The sequence below is a fragment of the Lynx rufus genome, unplaced genomic scaffold (assembly GCF_022079265.1).
Source record: "Lynx rufus isolate CCGP_SWC_20201006 ecotype Redwood Valley unplaced genomic scaffold, mLynRuf1.p SCAF_10, whole genome shotgun sequence".
NCBI classification, from domain to species: Eukaryota; Metazoa; Chordata; class Mammalia; order Carnivora; family Felidae; genus Lynx; species Lynx rufus.
The window spans coordinates 62,194,690-62,214,005 of record NW_025814824.1 but is presented as its reverse complement, the minus strand read 5'-3'; the positions used below and the strand labels follow the sequence as shown (position 1 = coordinate 62,214,005).

Genomic DNA, 19,316 nt, shown 5'->3' with positions numbered 1-19,316 from the left:
TAACCATTTCTTGTAATAACTAGAAAGCTGGACTGACTAAAAAACAAAACAAAACAAAACACAAGAAATCAAAACAAGAAAGAAATCAGGAAAAAGGGGTAATCTTACAAGAGAAGAAAAATATTACTCAAAACAATAAACTATAAATAGAAAGCCCAAAGGAATTTAGACTGTTCAAACTGATAAGAGAACTTAAAGATAATCAGCAACAGATCTATGAATGAAAATTAATTATATTCCTATATACACCATCACGGTAGAAAGCATAATTAAAAAGAAGGACAACATTTAAACCTCTCCCAAACACACACACACTGTAAAACTGTAAAGTACTTAAGAATAGATAAGTGAAATAGATAAACAAAATAACTATAAGCCCCGTATTCCAGTCATTTGTTGCTGCATAACAAATTCATCCAAAACTTAAGGATCTAAAACCACCATCTGATTTTGCTAACGATTTTGCAGACCAGAAATTAAGGCCATCCTCAGTCGGGCAGTTCTCACTCGGAGTCACCCATGTGGTTGAGTCAGGCACCTGCTGAGGCTATAGTCATCCGAAAGCTCTAATGTCTGAAATGGCTCACACACGTGTGGCTGGCACTTGAGGCTGCAAGTTCCTAACAGCTCAGCTGTGGCTGTGGCTATCTCCCACAAGGGGATCTCAGGATAGCTGGACATTTCACATGATGCTGAGGTTTCCGCAGAGCAAGCACCCTCAGAGAACCAGGGGAATCTATCTGACCTTTCTGACTTAGCCTCAGAAATCAGGCATTATTTCTGCCTCAGCCCAGATTCAACAGGAAGGGAATCAGACTCTACCTGCTGGTTGGGGAATAGCAAGGTCATTGTGTAAAATTCCAAATAGAATGGAAACATTTTGCAGGTATTTTTTAAAAGTATAATCTATCAGTATCTGTATGCAGAATATTAAAAAAGACATAAAAAGTGCAAGAACCTCCCATATTCATGGGTAGGAAAACTGGACATTGTAAACATGTCAATTTTCTCTAAATACATGGATAAAGCCAATGCAATTCCCAAATTCCCAACAAGATTGTGTATGGACTTTGACAAGCAGATTCCAAATCTTATATGGAAGACTAAAGGTATACGTATAGCCAAATCAGTCCTGAAAAGGAAGAGTAAGATGGAAACACTGTCCTACCAGATATCAAGCCTTATCATAAGGCTGTCATAATTAAGATGGTGTGGAACTTGATGGAGAAATAGACAAACTGACCAGTGGAACAGAAACACCAGAGACAGGGGTGCCTGGGTGGCTCAGTCAGTTGAGTCCCACTTCAGCTCAGGTCATGATCTCAAGGTTCATGGGTTTGAGTCCCACGTTGGACTCTGTGCTGACAGCTCAAAGCCTGGAGCCTGCTTCAGATTCTGTGTCTCCCTCTCTCTCTGCCCCTCCCCCACTCATTCTGTCTGTCTGTCTGTCTCTCTCTCAAAAATAAACATTAAACATTTTTTTTACATAAAAAAACTACCAGAGACAGACCCATACATATATGGAATTGTGATATGTAAATAGCACTGCAGAAATCAGTTAATAGTGAGAGAACTGGTTTTCCAAATGGAATAAAGGAGATTTATTTGTATCTACTTCATAGCACCAATTTCAGATGGATTCAAGACATAAGTGTTAAAAGTAAAACATTGAAAACATTCAATAGAAAATATAAGAAAATATATTCTTGATCTCAGGATAGAGACTATTCCTTGAATAAGACACCCAAAGCAAGACCACAAAAGACTGACAAATTAGACTATGTTTAAATTAAGAATTCCTTTCAACAAAGATACTATAATGAAAGTGAGCAGATAGTTCTTAATATACATAATAATGAGAAACTTATAAACTCTATTATAACTGTTCATGAAATTGTCCCAAAATCAGTTTTATACAAACTAGCCAAGAACTAGTCTATACACAAAATTCAGAGCATATATGAATAAAACTAAGCAAATACTTACATCTAAAAACAGTTTCAATCTCATTCTTTTTATGGCACACATAAATGTTTTGTGCCAGATGGAGGTCATTAATGGAGGTCAATATATTCTTTAATCAGTAAACACTCTGACCATAAGCACTGTCTCAAGAAAATAAGTGATTTTTACTAACATATTAAACAGTGAAGATGGCAAGAAATCCTAGTCATAATAATCTCATTGACATTTACGTGCTTAGCACCATTCAACAAACACTGAATCTTGACGAACAGCAGGTACTGTGATATACACAAATAGCAGAGACACAATCCCTGATCTTCAGGCTTATAATCTAGTTGGCAAGCAGTAAAATACATATATAGAGAGGTAGGTCAAATTTCTACTAGACCTCAAGTCAATCCGTTTTTCTCTATCTCCACTATCTCTGTAATCTCTCCTAAACGATCTCTTGCAATCATTTCATTCTATCCCAATCTATTCACTACACTGCAGCTACAGTAACCTTTTTGAAATCCAAGAAGATCAGAGATGCATTCTTTGGAAAAACAGACTTTAGATTCAGAAACACCAGGCACAGGGCTAAAAGAAGGGATTTATGTGAAAGCGTGTACTGAACAATGAAAGCCCAGCATCCTTCACCTACCCTGCTTTTATGACTGAAAAATAAGTGCCTACTTGCCCTGGGAGGAGGAGGAAGAGGAGAAGGATTCTTCTTTAGAAAACTGAACCAAAGCAAACCTCCAGCTACTGATGTCTGGAGGGTCATCCAAGGAAAATGCCATCATTTGCCAATTCTTGCAATTAAAGATTAAAAAAAAAAAAAAAGCAAAGAAAAAACACAGAGTAATAACATATTGAATAATTTAAATTTCCCAGAACTAAAGAACATAAATTTTTAGACTGAAAGAGTCCAACACAAAGCACATCATCATCAAATTTGAGAACACCAGGGATAAACAGACTACAAAAGCTTCCAAACAGGGGGAAAAAAAAATAGATCTCATACAAAAATTGAGAAATCAGACGATATCAGCTTCATTAAGAGCAACACTAAACTAGAGAACCCTCAAATCTGAAAGAATACCAGCTAGAATTCTATACCTACTGAAATTAGCAGTCACATGTGAGGGGAGAAAAGGGGTATATTTTAGACTCATAATAACTTAAAAATTTAACTCCAACGTAAATTTAGAGAGCTTATTTAGAGAGCTACTGAGAGATGTACTCCAACAAAACAATGGAGTAAACCAAAAATGAGGAAGACATGATACCCAGGAAGACAGGGACCCAACACATAAGAGCAGCTGAAGGAAGTCCCAGAACAGCACCTGTGCAAGAAGCCTAGAAAGGAAGTCCAGATTGGAACTGGGAAGAGGGCTACAGGAGGGAGTGTTCAGGATAAAGAATGGAAGTAGAATATTTGGACATATGAAAATTATTACTGATAGCACATAGCAAAGATGTGGAGCATTTAGAAAAAAATTACAAATACACAGAAAGCTAGGAAATAAAAAAAAAGACAAAAAGCAAAAACTATATTGTATTTCACTATTTGGCTTAGAAGAAAACAGTATTTTTATAATCCAAATAATAAAATAATGATTTATAATTTAACCAAAAATTATAATGTATGTATTTGTATAGGCGGAAAGAAAGTACCAGAGCTGGGCAGAAAGCTAGATCACCACCTATTATGGTAAGAAGAGGTAATGTCTGAACCTGATTAATTAAGAAATAGCATTCTCACATTATATTAAGGAATAAAGAGCTACATACCAGGGAAAATAGCCAAAAGGATTAAAAGTGGTTTCTTCCAAGTAGGACACAGAGATGGAGAAGGGTAAGGTAAAGCTTACCCTTTTAACTATGTAAATATAGGACTTTTAAAAATTAAAAAAATTTTTTTACATTTATATTTATTTATTTTTGATATAGAGACAGAGCACAAGTGGGGAGGGGCAGAGAGAGAGAGAGGGAGACACAGAATCCAAAGCAGGCTCCAAGCTCTGAGCTGTCAGCACAGAGCCCCACGCGGGGCTCAAACTCACAAACCACGAGATCATGACCTGAGCCGAAGTCGGACACTTAACCGACTGAGCCACCCACCCAGGTGCCCCAGGATTTTTAAAAATTTAAATAATTAACATTTATTTATTAAAAAGACAATAACTGCAAAGAATACTTGTAATAAATACTATGTTACTGTAACAGTATCGTTTTGAAGTTCTCTTTTTAAAATTTTTTTTTTAAGTTTATTTATTTTGAGAGACAGAGAGAGAGAAAAAAATGCATGTGTCAGGGAAGGAGCAGAGAGAAAGAGCAGGAGAGAGAACCCTGAGAAAACTCCATGCTGACAGCACAGAGCCTGCTTGGGATTCTCTCTCCCACTCTCTGCCCCTCCCCCACTTGCACATGTGCACACTCTCTTAAGATAAATCAACTTTTTTTTTTTTTTTTTTTTAAAGACAACAACATAATATATGCAGGGGACATGAACAGGTGATTTACAAAAGAAATATTACTATCCAAGACACATATGATAAAAACTTTTACCATTCAAGGCAATAAAAACTCCAGATTAGAACAACAAAAGCAACATTATTTTAACTTACTAGTAGGCAAAATTTTGAGAAACTGATAATACTAATGTTCATAAGGTTTTTGGAAAATGCGTTGATTTTGAGTATAAGTTGATACTTTGTTCGTGGAGGAAATTTTGGTATTATGAATCAAAATCTTAAAAATATGTATGACATTTGATTCAGTGACTCCTGCTAAAAATGCACCCTTAAAGAAATAGTTACAAATATACATAAAAAGATTCAGCCACAAGACTATTTAGTTTAGCAAAATATTCTTAAGACTGTCTTTCATATTGATTTACTAGAAACAATGTAATAGACTTACCTGAACTGTACGGCCTGCGTTGATATGCTCTTCATGCAACTTATCCCAGATTCGGCACCTTTGATACTACATAAAAGAGAGGAAAGGTACTAAATTCTTGTTTAATCACTAAACTGATTATTTCTACTTATCCACAAAAATCCCCCCTCACCTACCCAAACTTAAATATACCAGCTAAAAGTTATGGACTTTATAGTTGCAGTTAATGGTTCAATGACAATACAAGTAGGAAATTTTCAAAAACATTAACACAAAATTCTGGCAAATGGTAAAACAAATAAAAATCACTAGATACAATTCATTTTACTGAAGAAAAAACAAAAAACCAGTATACTTTGTCTTAAAAATTCTTTGGAGATGAAAAAATAAAGAATGAGAATGTAAAAGTGTGAAAAATAAAAGATTAAGGGTACTCATCAGATAGTCTCACTATTCATGAAGAATTTTAAAAGTTTGTCAATGATAGTGTCAACTGTTAAAAACCAAAATCTGACCTTGAGAAAAAGTTACATTGATAGTGCAGACTAGAAAGTATACAAAAATGAGAATGAACATTTAATATACATGCTTCAGTTTTTATCAAGACAATTGTTTAGTTTTCAGAGTTTCACCGAAGAAACTTTATGCGTATGATAATGGCAAATTTTTCATCTGACAGGAACCACAGCAAAATGTGGTAACATTACAGCACAATACTTACATAGCATATAAACATCAACATCAAACATCACATATTATTTTTGGTTGAAATGAAAAATCCTAATAATATGTTAGCAGTTGTGAATAATGACATTAAACATATTTCTGGTATACTACAACACTAAAAGAAAAAAAAATCCAATGTAGAAATACAATGAAAGGACAGAAACATGAAAATGTCCCATATATGCATGAAAGGTGTAACAGATTACAAAAGAGCACTAAAAAAGTTTCTAGGGCACTTTCATATTCCTTCTTCTGCATATTCTTTAAACTTGGCAGTGAATAATGCAGCAAAAAGCTCTTTAGATACTCCTAAATGTTTTTACCTCATCTAAGAACTAAACAATAACTACTAAGCTTAAAAATAATATAGAAAATATATTCACCAAACAAATTTAAAACCACTATCAAACTAATTTCATTTATAAGAAAAATTAAACTGATACCATCAGATCTGGTATGAATGCTCTTCTATTTCTTTCCCCAGGTTTTAAAACTTTTAATTTGTATTAAAGGCTCCTTTTAGATAGTGTTATTGTATTAATAAAAAGACGAGAAGAGAAGCCAAAAATAGGGGTGCCTGGATGGCTCAGTCAGTTAAGTGTCCGACTCCTGGTTCCAGCTCAGATATGATCTCATGGTTCGTGAGTTTGAGCTTCGCATTGGGCTCTGGGCTGGCAGCACAGAGCCTGCTTGGGATCCTCTCTCTCCCTCTTTCTCTCTACCCTCCTCTACTAGTCATGCTGTGTCTGTCTCAAAAATAAATAAACTTAAAAAAAAAAGTCAAAAATACATGTTTGAAAATAAGTCACTTTTATTTATTTTTATGATTATTTTTAACATATATTTATTTTTGAGAGACAGAGTGTGAGCGGGGGAGAGGCAGAGAGAGAGGGAGACAGAATCTGAAGCAGGCTTCAGGCTCTGAGCGGTCAGCACAGAGCTCGATGTGGGGCTTGAACTCACAAGCCATGAGCTCATGACCTGAGCCAACTGAGCCACCCAGGCACCCCTGAAAATAAGACAATTTATTACTATTTTTTAATGTTTGTTTATTTTTGAGAGAGACAGAGACAGAATGTGAGTGGGTTGGGGCAGAGAGGGAGGCACAGAATCCGAAGCAGGCTCCAGGCTCTGAGCTGTCAGCACAGAGCCCGATGCGGGGCTCACACTCACGAGCCGTGAGATCATGGCATGAGCTGAAGTCGCACGCTCAACCGACTGAGCCACCCAGGCACCCCAAAAAATAACCCACTTTTAAATTTATTACTCAACACTAATCTGTCCTGATATTTTAAGAAAAATTAATGTTAAGAAAACAGAGTTAAGAATTTTTGGAGGCCATGGCTGCTAGAATTCATGGACCAGAGTATCAGAGAGGAGAGAGCTGCACGTGAAGAGACAGTTGCAATGGGAGGAGATGACTACACTGAGAGAGACAGCTCCAGAGACCTGCAGGGTTCTCCTTTTGAGTCTTCAGCCAAGTATAAGTCAGCACATTCACGCAAGGAAAACTACCTGAGGTCAGAAAAAGAACCACTGAAAAGTTTCTTTTTCCTTCGGTGGACTAATTTCCAGAGATCACACAGCCAGAAGCAGTGCATGTGAGCCCCAAGTCAGAGTGGAGTGGGAAAACCTTGCAATAAACTGCACATCGGGTATGATACTCCAAAGTGTTGCCCTTCATGGGGAAAAATTCACCCTGGAAGAAAGAATATTTTAATCCTTCATGATAAAGCTTCAAAGAATGACTCAAAAGGGTCAAACTTCCCCCCAAATAACTGTGTCTCACACATCTTAAAGCTCAAAAATACTTGAAGTTTAAAATGTTCAGTATCCAACAAGGTAAAGTTCATCATGTCCAGCATCCAGTAAACAATTACCATGCATACAAAAGAGCAAGAAAAATGAATCAATAGAAACAGACTCATATGATAGAGATAATGAAATTAATAGACAAGGATATTAGAAATTATGATATTAGATAAATGAATAAAGATGTGGTATATATACAGTGGAATATTACTCAGCCATAAAAATAAAATCTTGCCAGTAGCAATGACATGGATGGATCTAGAGGATATAATACCAAGTGAAATAAGTCAGAGAAAGACATACACCATATGATGTCACTCATATGTGGAATTTAAGAAACGAAACAAAGAAAAACAGAGACAAAAAAAAAATCTTAAATATGGAGAACAAACTGGTGGTTTCCAGAGGATGGGTGAAATAGGTGAAGAGGATTAAGAGTATATTTACTGGGATGAACACCGAGTAATGTATAGAATTGTTGAATCATTATTTTGTACAACTGAAACTAATGTAACACTGGAGATTAATCATACTTGAATTAAAAAAAAAAATGACAGGGCACCTTGGTGGCTCAGTCGGTTAAGAGTCAGACTCGATTTCAGTTCAGGTCATGATCTCATGATTCGTGAGACTGAGCCCCACATTGGGCTCTGCACTGAAGCATGGAGACTGCTTGGGATTCTCTCTCTCCCTCTCTCTCTGCCCCTACCCTGTGTGCACATGCTCAATCTCTTTCTGTCTCTCAAAATAAATAAATGAATATTTAAAACAAAAGAATGACTAGTTGTGTGAGGTTTGTAAACTTGGGCAAATCAGTAACTTGGACTTCAGTTCACTATTCTGTAAAAAGAGCAGGTTGAATTAAGTCATCACTAAATTTATTTCAGTTTTAAAATTTTATAGTTTTAGGGTTTATCTGTTCATATATATGAAATATTCATGACCATGTAAAAAATTCATTATAATAATACTTTATGAGTAGAGAGAGGGGAAACTGAGAGAAAGCAACGTTGCTTCCAGGGCCAAAACAAAAATGTGGGCTTAGGCTGTAGAATACTTTCACACCAGAGGAATCCCTTGTAACAGTCCAGGTGGTTATCATTACCTTTTCTCTCTAAGCCTACTCCCATTTTTTGGCTAATATTTTCCACCCACTATTTCACGAAACACTTCCATGGTGCAAGGCATTGGGTTTCTAGGACAAAACAGCAAAAACTTCTTACATTATTCCCTCAAGCCTTTACTAAAACATATATCCAGTAGGCAATGCATTAAGATATTTACCATGAATAACAGGCAATTAAAGTAACTGCAGAAACAGACTCATAAATACAGAGAACAAACTGGTGGTTGCCAGAGGAGAGGGGGTAGGGTAAGGGGCAAAACAGGTGAAGAGGATTAAGAGGTACAAACTCCCAGTTATAAAATAAGTAAGTCATAGGGATGAAAAGTACAGCATACGGAATATAGTAAATAATACTGTAATAGTATTACAGTAACATTGTATGGTAACATTGTATGGTGGCTACACTTAGGGTGAGTGTTGAGTAACATACAAAACTGTTGAATCAATATGTAGCATACCTGAAACTAATATAACATTGTATGTCAATTACACTGCAATAAAAATTTTAATGTTTTTAACTAATACAAATAAGTAACTACAAAAAAAGTTATGTAGCTCCTGTGTTCAAGAAAGAAGAAAATATGAGCACACTAAGACATGAAAGATATTTTTAAAAATTTAATTCCTAGAGTTAAAAAAGTCATCTGAAATGAAAAATGCAGTGGATGGGATTAATAGCAGATAAGACAATGCAAAGAAAAGAATAGCAATAGAAACAATCCAAAATAAAGCACAGGAAGAAAAAAGATGGACAATAATTGAACAGGGCATCAGCAGGTCTTGGGCCAACTGAAAGCATCATAGTATATATGTAATTGCACTCCCAAGAGAAAAGAGAGACGGCAGAAAAAATATTTGAAAAATGAATAACCAAAGCTTTTCAAAACTTGATAAAAACTATAAATCCATAAGATCTGAGAAACTCCAGAAATGCCAGAAATATGAAAAATGAAGAAAACTATAATACACATGACAATAAAATTTCTTAAAATAAATGATAGAAAAGTCATAAAAGCAGCCACAGACAAAAGGCACATAAAGTACAAATGAACAAAGACAAGAATGACAGAAAACTTCTTTTGAGAAACAATGCAAGCCAGAAAACAACGGAGCAACATCTTGAAAACAATCTAAAACGTAACGTGGAATTCTATACCCAGAGAAATATTTTTTTTAATGAAAGCAAAATAGGGGCACCTGGGTGGCTCAGTTGGTTGAGCATCCAACTTTGGCTGAGGTCATGATCTCACATTTCATGAGTTTGAGCCCAGCATGGGGCTCTGTGCTGACAGCTGTCTGTCTGTCTGTCTGTCTGTCTCTCTCTGCCCCTCCCCCACTCACGCTCTGTCTCTCTCTCAAAAACAAAGGGAAAAGAAAAGAAAAGAAAGGAAAATAAAAACCTTTTTTCCAACATAAAAAAATTGACAGTGTTCATCACTAGCAGACCTGTACTGCAATAAAAAGGAAGTCCTTCAGGCTGATGGAAAAATGATACCAGAGAGAAACCTGGCTCTACACAAAGTAATGAGCACTGAAAATGGTAAATATATAGGTAAATATAAAACATTTTTTCTTATGTCTAAAATCTCTTTGGAAGGTAACTGTTTAAAACAAAAATAACAATGTATTGTGGGGCTAATAATATACACAGAAGCAAAATATATGACAATAATACTATAAAGATCATGAGACAGCAAATAGAAGTATATTGTTATGAGGTTCTTATAATATACATGAAGTGATTTATATATATATGTGTATATATACACACACATATATAATTATTTGAAGGTAGACTGTGAAAAGTTAAAGATGGATACTTTGAATTACAAAACAAGCACTAAAACCCAGAAATAAAAACAAAGAGGGATAACTAATAAGCTAACAAAAGAGAAAAATGGAATTTCTAAAAAAACATGCAATTAATCCAAAAGGGAGTAAAAGAAGAAAAAGGGGACAAAGAACAGATGGGGCAAACACACAAAAATAGCAAGATGGTAGATGTAAAGACAACCATTTGACAAATGTCTATTCATTATAAAAACTCTCACCAAACGAAAAATAGAAGTTAATGTCCTCAACCTGATAGAGGCATCTACGTAAACGCTACAGGTAATATCATGCTTAGTGGTAAAAGGCCATTCCTTAATACTGGGAACAAAATAAGGAGGTCTGATCTTACCACTCCTATTCAACATCACACCAGAGGCCCTAGCCAGTGCAGGAAGGAAGGACACAGTCGGAGAAAGAAGAAATAAAATAGTTTGTCTTCACAGGTGACATAATTGTCAACACAGAAAATATCAAACACTGTAACAGAAATGCTGCATAATATTAGCAGACAGCCCAATGATTGAAAGCCATAAACTGAATATTACTCATGTAATGAAGATAAATAATGATACCTACCCCATAGTGAAAAATAATTCATTGTGCCTACAAAATATCAAAAATAACACCCCCCAAAACAAAGCACAAAGCCTACCTCCCAGGAGTGTGAATCTCCTAATGCATTTATTACCATTTGCTCACGTGTCAAGCAAGCTGTAGAAGAGATTAGTGTCTTAGGTGGAGGTTGAACTAAATGACCTTATCTCTTATAACCATAAAATTCTTTAAAATTTTTTTTTAATGTTTATTTATTTTTGAGGGAGGCGGAGACAGAGTGCAAGCGGGGGAGGGGGAGAGAGAGAGAGAGAGAGAGAGAGAGACACAATCCGAAACAGGCTCCAGGCTCTGAGTTGTCAGTACAGGGCCCGACACGGGGCTAGAGCCCACGAACCATGAGATCGTGACCTGAGCTGAAGTCAGATGCTTAACCAACTGAGCCACCCAGGCAACCCAGTAAAATTCTAAGAAAAATAAGGAGTAAGATAGTTCGGATTTCCTATTACTCGCTACAAGCTATACCTAACTTATATTACATTATTAAAATCTATCATTGCAAATTTTTGGAGAAGCGGAAAAAGCTAAAGTAATTTAGTATGTGTGAAAAAAAATTACAAGAAGTAAATCCTTTAAAATTTAGTTGTGAGAACTACTGACAAGCGTTTTTGAACTGTGCTGTTTTTACAAAACATTGTTGTCCATCTACACAGCAGCAGTAGAGAGACCAGTGAGAGCAATGCTGTAACTTGAAGCAATTAGGATGTGTTTGGTTGCAAATAACAGAAAACTCAAAAATCTTAAATTGCTTTAATAAGAACATTTATTATCTCCCCTCAGAAGCAGCCTAGAAGGTAGTTTAGTTCAGAAGCTTACAAGCTCACCAACTGCCTAAGTTCTATCTTTCTTCTTTACCACTCTCAATAGAAAGTTTTTGTCCTCAGATTTGTCCCCTACTAGCTATTGTTCCAGATACAACAGGAAGACACAAGGCCAGGAGAAGCAGAACTATTTCCTCTCATGTGTATCTTTCTACCAGTAGGAAAATCTTTTCCAGAAGTTTCCATATCCCAAACAGGCTTTCCCTCCAGTCTCATTAGCCACAACTCTAGGATACAGTTGCTATTCACACACTGACAAGAATGTAATTACTACCATTAGAAACATTATTCACCACCTGTGCTGAAGATTTCCTACTCTGAAGCACAGGAAGACAGACTGAATCAAGGTTCTGTCAGGAAGAAAAAAATGGGGCAGGGGGTGGGGGGGGGTGAGATTAAAAGACTGAAATAAACATTCTCAGATTAAAAAGAGAAATGGAAAATTTTTGGTTGTAATCACAGGTTTAAAAACAAATCAAAACAAATCAGTAAATAACAAATCAATGAGACTGATGTTTGATTTTGCACCATGTAGTTTGCGCTTCATACTGCCAGGACAGTTCATGCCACTCATTTTCACAATTATATGTCACCTATTATTCTCTGAATATTTCCTATTTTCTTAACTGCACTGTAAACTTCTTCAGGATTAGAAAACTAATTTTTTATGAACTTTTCAGAGCTACCAATAAAAGAAATAGCAAACAGGGGCGCCTGGGTGGCTCAGTCGGTTGAGCGTCCGACTTTGGCTCACGTCATGATCTCACATTTCGTGGGTTCGAGCCCCACATCAGGCTCTGTGCTGACTGCTTGCTCAGGGCCTGGAGCCTGCTTCATATTCTGTGTCTCCTTCTCTATCTGCCCCTCCCCCGCTCATGCTTTGTCTCACTCTGTTTCTCAAAAATAAATAAATGTAAAAAAAATTGAAAAAAAAAAGAAATAGCAAACACCAACACTTATGAAAACCTAACATATATTTATTTCTTGCAATTAATAATTTTTCCTCCTCATTAAACCTGGAAGATTGAACACAAGCATGTATCTCTGCTCTTTTCTAAAACGCAACTAAAATGACAATAAAGGACTTTAAAAGGTATACATTCATAAGAATAATGAGAATATAACAGAAGATACCAGTGGACATGAAATTTTAACCAAATTTGAGAAAATCGAAAGATTACAGACATGTTGCAGACTCAGAAGACCCGAGAAAGCCGAAACATGAGGCTGCAGAAGGGGTGAATGGTGTGGGAGAGGCAGTGAGTGACAAGCCAACGGGCACATCACTACTACCGAAAGGCTCGGTAACCAGATGTACCGGCTACCGGGCAGCCAGGAGGATGTATACGGTAGGGCAGAAGGATTGGTTCAAAGCTTAGGGAAGGAACAGGCAGTCTACCTACCACATGCCCTCTCCGCAGGCCCAAGCGACTACACTGCCCTGGTCACCACAGAAGACAACATTCCACAAGAGTGTCTGGTAGTTCCCCATGAAAACTGATCTTTCACTGGCTCCCCCTCCAAGTTACAAGACCTTTCCTACTCCCTGCTACACACACAAATACCTTCTGATTAGCACTCTTAAATATCAACAGCTGGCCAAGGAAAGCAAAGTCCATAATATTGCAGGCTGACACAGAAAAGAAAGGGAGAGAGTGAGTGAGTTGTGGAGGAGAGAAGAATTAAGTTTTAAAAGAAGAAAGAACAAAGAAACTCAGGAAAAACAGACAAAGAGGCAGATAAAACTTAAATAATAATAATACCCCATGGATGATACTGCATCCATGAAACAAGAACAGGAGGATTCTCTTTAAAAGAAAAAAAAGAGAGAACTGACAGAAAAAAGAACACAATTAGCAACAATATGATTCTCTTTATCTCATCTTAGCTGGAACGTAATAGCTGATGTGATAGCTGAAGCTGGAGCTGCCACTTTACACGCAAGATAGAAACCAGCTGAGGATCCGAGAGCAAGATAAGAAGAGCCAGAGTCTTTAATGACCGCTGAGCTGCCACTGCAGCCCTGGAGCGCTCCCTAACTGTGAGGGGTTCAAAATAAAAGCAAAAACGAAAAACGCCTATCTGATATGATACGCTACTTGGGGCTCTTCTGCCACTTGTACTTTAACCATATACTAACACAGTACGTGCTACGCAGTAAGTTTCCTCCCAACCCTGCAACCTGAAACAAAGAAAATTATGTTCCAAGCATATAATCATGTTGTTTCTATCCGCTGTGCTTAGGTCTATCTTACGTTAGCCAAGAAAGCTGGATGCTAACACTTTGATTTCAGCATCACAATCTAATCACATCTACCACGTGCAATACAGTGTAGTGCTGAAGGACCCGTGGCAGAGCGTCACAGGTGCCCACGGCACACTGCACCCATTGTGTTCAGGTGTTGCAGCGTCACTCCACTAAGGCTGACCTTCAATTTCCCTTCAGTGTGACTTTCTTCTTTTAAATTCATACTGGATGATGGATGGCTAACATAATAAATATGTGATCTGTCTACACCGTTCCCCCAGGAAGAATATGCCTTTTTCAAAATAAGGCACTGTCACACACCTGGAGCCCAAACCTAGCTCTTAACTCTTTTGTCCATGGTGAACATTGCAGCTTTTAAATGTTTTTACGTTACCATAAACTATTAAAATATGCTATTCAATCATACACAGACACACACACACACACAAGTCACTTTCATGCAAAACTAGAAATCCTAGAGACAGTATTATGATCAAGAATATAGAATAAAACACAGAGCAGTAGGAGTTTGCTTAGCTGCAGATATCCCCTACACTGTGAATTATAATTATTCCAACATTGTCTAAAACTTTCACATTAAGTAAAGATTTCACAAGATGCTAAAGTAAAAATGTTATGGTAGACAAAGAGGAATATACCTCTGGAATAATTTTCTTAGCAAGTCTGGCACAACTAATCAAACCGATAATAAATCCTTCCTATCCCTACCTCCCTTGTTCCCAGGGTTCTGGCTTTTCCATTGATGATTGACTGGGTGGTACATGTGGCTAGGACCTGAGGGAATGATGGCAGGCACTTTCATACAGAATAAGTATAAGAAAAGGGAAATCAAAGACACACCGAACCTCAAAGGTAACATAAGACAACAGTCCACCTATTTCTGCCTTTCAGAATCAACTTATCTGCTAAATTCTTGTCATCTTTGTAACTGAGCACTTTGATATGAGCTCAGGACTTTAAAACACACCTTATCAACCTCCCACCCAGGTATGATCAATCAAAAGTAAACAACCCTACTTCTATATTAATATAGTGCTAAAAGAATGAGCTCTTGGGGCGCCTGGGTGGCTTGGTCGGTTAAGCGTCCGACTTCGGCTCAGGTCATGATCTCACCGTCCGTGAGTTCAAGCCCCACGTCGGGCTCTGTGCTGACAGCTCAGAGCCTGGAGCCTGTTTCAAATTCTGTGTCTCCCTCTCTCTCTGCTCCTCCCCTGTTCATGCTCTGTCTCTCTCTGTCTCAAAAATAAAAAAAAAATTAAAAAAAAAAAAAAGAATGAGCTCTCCTCAGGGCGCCTGGGTGGCTCAGTCGGTTAAGTGTCGGACTCTCAGTTTCTGCTCAGGTCATGACCTCACAGTTTCGTGGGTTCAAGCCCTGAATCAGGCTCTGTGCTGGCAGTGAGGAGCCTACTTGAGATTCTCTCTCTCTCTCTCTCTCTCTCTCTCTGTCTCTGCCCCTCCCCTGCTCATGCTGTCTCTCTCTCTCAAAATAAATATATAAACTTAAAAAAAAATTAAAAAGAAAAAAACAATGAGCCCTCCTCATTAATGAAAGCATGGAACCCTATAATTTGTTTTTGCTCATAACAAGAATAACCAGTTTACCAGAAAACTCCTCCACCCTAAAAAGTCACAGTACTTACTGTTTACAGATAAAGAAATTAAAAGATGACAAAATACTAATCTTGAATTCTAGATAGCTTCATATTTGCATTGAAATTTCCATCTTAATATTCTTGGCACTTACTGTCTACACTTTTTAAAAAGATTTAAATACTAGGAAGACAGATGGTATCTACTGGGGAAAAAAACTGACACTCTGCTTAGTTGTATAATGTGCTCAGGTGAGGGTGATAAATATTGTTTACACTGAAAGGCTTAATGACCACTTCCACACCACCCCCCACCACAAAAAATTAACACAAAGTGACACAGCTTAAAATGCGTAGTGGGGGAGGGGCACCTGGGTGGCTCAGTCAGTTCAGCTACGGACTTCGGCTCAGGTCATCATTTCACAGTTGGTGAGTTGAAACCCCACATGGGGCTCTGTGCTGTCAGTGCAGGGCCCACTTCAGATCCTCTGTCCCCTTCTCTCTCTGCTCCTCCCCTGCTCTCTGTCTCTCAAAAAAAAAAACGTTCAAAAAAATAAATAAATAAGGGCACCTGGGTGGCTCAGTTGGTTAAGCATCCAACTTTGGCTCAGGTCATGATCTTGCGGTTCGTGGATTCCAGACTCATATCCGGCTATGTGCTGACAGCTCAGAGCCTGGAGCCTGCTTCGGATTCTGTGTCTCCCTCTCTCTCTGCCCCTCCCCCGCTCGTGCTCTGTCTCTCTCTCTCTCAAAAATAAACATTAGAAAACAAATTAAAAAGATAAGTTAAAAAATAAAAATTAAAAATAAAAAAATTTACACTGGGAGAGATCATTTTTAAGGAGCAAATCCCACTGACCTGTCCCATAGCAAATGAAACCACATAAACTGCCAAATCAATGCTCAGTACTCAGTAAACCTGATGCTCCCATGAATGCCACAACTCTTCCACCAGACACTGACCTGTCCAGGTTCTATGCAACCTTCACCACAGTCCCTGAGACTAGTGCTTCCCTCTACCTATTTCCTAAACTGATCTCTAGGTGCTATTTCTTAATTTGGGGCTTTCCTCAATGGGAAGAAGTCAATTTGGGAAATTCCCTCATATCACACAATGATTTACCTCTTTATGCTACATGCACCTAAAGAGGATAGGAGTTACTGATAGACCCCAAAGTTCAAAAAACTTGCCATGAGGCGAATGAAATTAAGGCAGGCCCCTTAGCCAAAGTTCACTGCCTTTACATTATGGTACACTATCAAACAATTTGTTGTATGTTAATTATTAACTACTTAATATGTCAGCATGTACAACTTAAAAGGCATAGTTTCTATTCTAATATTCCTCCCTAAAAAATGAAGAATATGAGAGGTATATTTGTAAAACAAAACCCAGATAAAAAAAATGAATATTGTTAAATCAATAGGAGATGGATATTTTAGCAAAGCCTCTTATCTAATATTCTAAATTTAGCTGAAATGCACAAGTATAAATCAGAATATGTAACTGTTTCTCCTGGCAGAAAATGAAAAAACTCACCTTTTCAATATTTATCTGGTGTTTTCTTAGCCTCTCCAGGTCTGTTGGGATTACTATCTTAATGAATTTCTGGATAGCTGGTTCAAGACGGCGTAATTTCACTTTTTCTTCATCTTCAGACATTCTAGAAAAATGTTATGTCACTTCTACTTGCAGCAACTGTCTTCCCCACTCACATGGAAAAACCTAAAAGGGAAATATTTAAGAATGTTTTTAACCAGTTTCTATTATTTTCAAAAGCCAACAACGAGGTAATTTTATGATTTATTCTAAATATATATTCAACTTAGTTCTGAACTTGAATGACTTGTTTTTTCTTGAAGAAATCTTTTATTTTAGGGGCACCTGGGTAGCTCAGTTGGTTCAGCGACCAACTCTTGATTTCAATTCAAGTCATAATGTCACAGTTCATGAGATCAAGCCCTGCACTGGGCTGTGTGCTGACAGCATAGAGCCTGCTTGGGATTCTTGCTCTGCGTCTCTCTCTGCCCCTCCCCTGCTCATGCTCTCTTTCTCTCTCTTCAAAATAAGTAAACTTAAAAAAATTTTTATTTTGAAACTCTTTTCTCTCCACAAAAGTAATGTATATTCACTTTAAGAGAATATGAAAAAGAAAAAAGAAAATACAAAAAAGAGAATAAAGTAAAATCAATCGGGGGCGCCTGGGTGGCTCAGTTAAGCATCCGACTTTAGCTCAGGTCATGATCTTGCAGTTCATGGGTTCAAGCCCGTGTCGGGCTCTGTGCTGACAACTCAGAGCCTGGAGCCTGCCTCAGATTCTGTGTCTCCCTCTCTCTGCCCTTCCCCTGCTCATGCTCTGTCTCTCAAAAATACATAAAGATTTTTTAAAAATTTTAAATAAAATAAAATCAATCATCTCCTCACCCATAGTTAACTAAGCTTTCCATTTTCTTTCTCCCGTTCTTTCCATTTTTTTATTTTTTAATGTTTTTATTTATTTTTGAGACAGAGAGACAGAGCATGAGCAGGGGAGGGGCAGAGAGAGAGGGAGACACAGAATCTGAAGCAGGCTCCAGGCTCCGAGCTATCAGCACAGAGCCCAATGTGGGGCTCAAACTCACGGAGTGTGAGATCGTGACCTGAGCTGAGGTCGGACGCTGAACCGACTGAGCCACCCAGGTGCCCCTCTTTCCATTTTGAAGTCTGGTTTTTTCCATATAAGAATGTATATGCTTAAATACCTTTTTTTAAAAAAAGCTATGAATTTACCGCCAAGTTTTCATTTCCCAGTGTATCTTGCACAAGACTAACCTTTTTTAAAAAAGATGTCAAATGGCAAAATTAGAAAAAAATTCATAACATTTCTGCTTGTATCAAACTTCATTTCTTTTTTTAAAAAAATGTTTGTTTATTTACTTATTCTAAGAGAGAGAGTGGGGCCAAAATCAAGAGTCATGACCTAGGCCAAAATCAAGAGTCAGCCTTAACCAACTGAGCCACCCAGGGGCCCCCAAACTCCATTTCTAACCTCATCATAATGTAACTATGTAATTACATACTTTAAATATAACATCATATGCAATTCTTTTTCATTGAAGTCCTTTAAACTGCCTCTTCCCTTTCTTACAATGTAGACAATGATGAGCATTGCCTACAACCAATACAAATAACCAGTAACAGAGCTGGAATAAGAAAGAATTCCTGAGAGTACTATCAAATGTTCTTTCTAATTCACCAGTAGTCTTCTACCAGTGTTGCAGAATGTCAAAGGGTATACTTTTGGCCCCAGGATCCCATGCCTGCTTCAACTGGAGAAAATTTACTTACATGTATTTCATAAATTTGAGCTTATTAGATTTTACATCAGTAAAGGACTCCACAGCTTAACTAAACTTGGGAACCACTGTTGTGCAACCTTGCTTTCATGCCGTCTCATTAGCCCACAACCTCTCCTATATTTAAAAAAATTTTAAGCTATGTTAATCCCAATGGGTTAAGGTGTCTTAAACCAGGGTCCATTATGGACAGAGGTTCCCAAATATACTTTATGGAGTCCCTGAATCTTTATGAATAATTATTAATGTATTTTTTAGTTATTTCAGAGGACAGAGTCCATTGTTTTATGATATTAAAAAAAAAAGAGATCACTCCAGAAGCATTAAGAACTATAAATAAT

The 19,316-nt window shown here is 37.3% G+C and overlaps 1 protein-coding gene across 1 annotated transcript in view; it reads right to left on the bottom strand.

The window, feature by feature from the left end:
* STX17 (syntaxin 17) overlaps positions 1-17,361 on the bottom strand; it is a 54,093-nt gene extending 36,732 nt beyond the window's left edge. Inside the window, exons 1-2 of the mRNA XM_047066981.1 lie at positions 17,180-17,361; positions 4,873-4,938 (exon numbers count right to left, since the gene is read on the bottom strand). Coding sequence (XP_046922937.1) covers positions 4,873-4,938; positions 17,180-17,302 — 189 coding nt within the window. The 5' untranslated portion in view covers positions 17,303-17,361. The remainder of the gene's footprint in view (positions 1-4,872; positions 4,939-17,179) is intronic.
* Between the last annotated feature and the right edge of the window lie 1,955 nt (positions 17,362-19,316).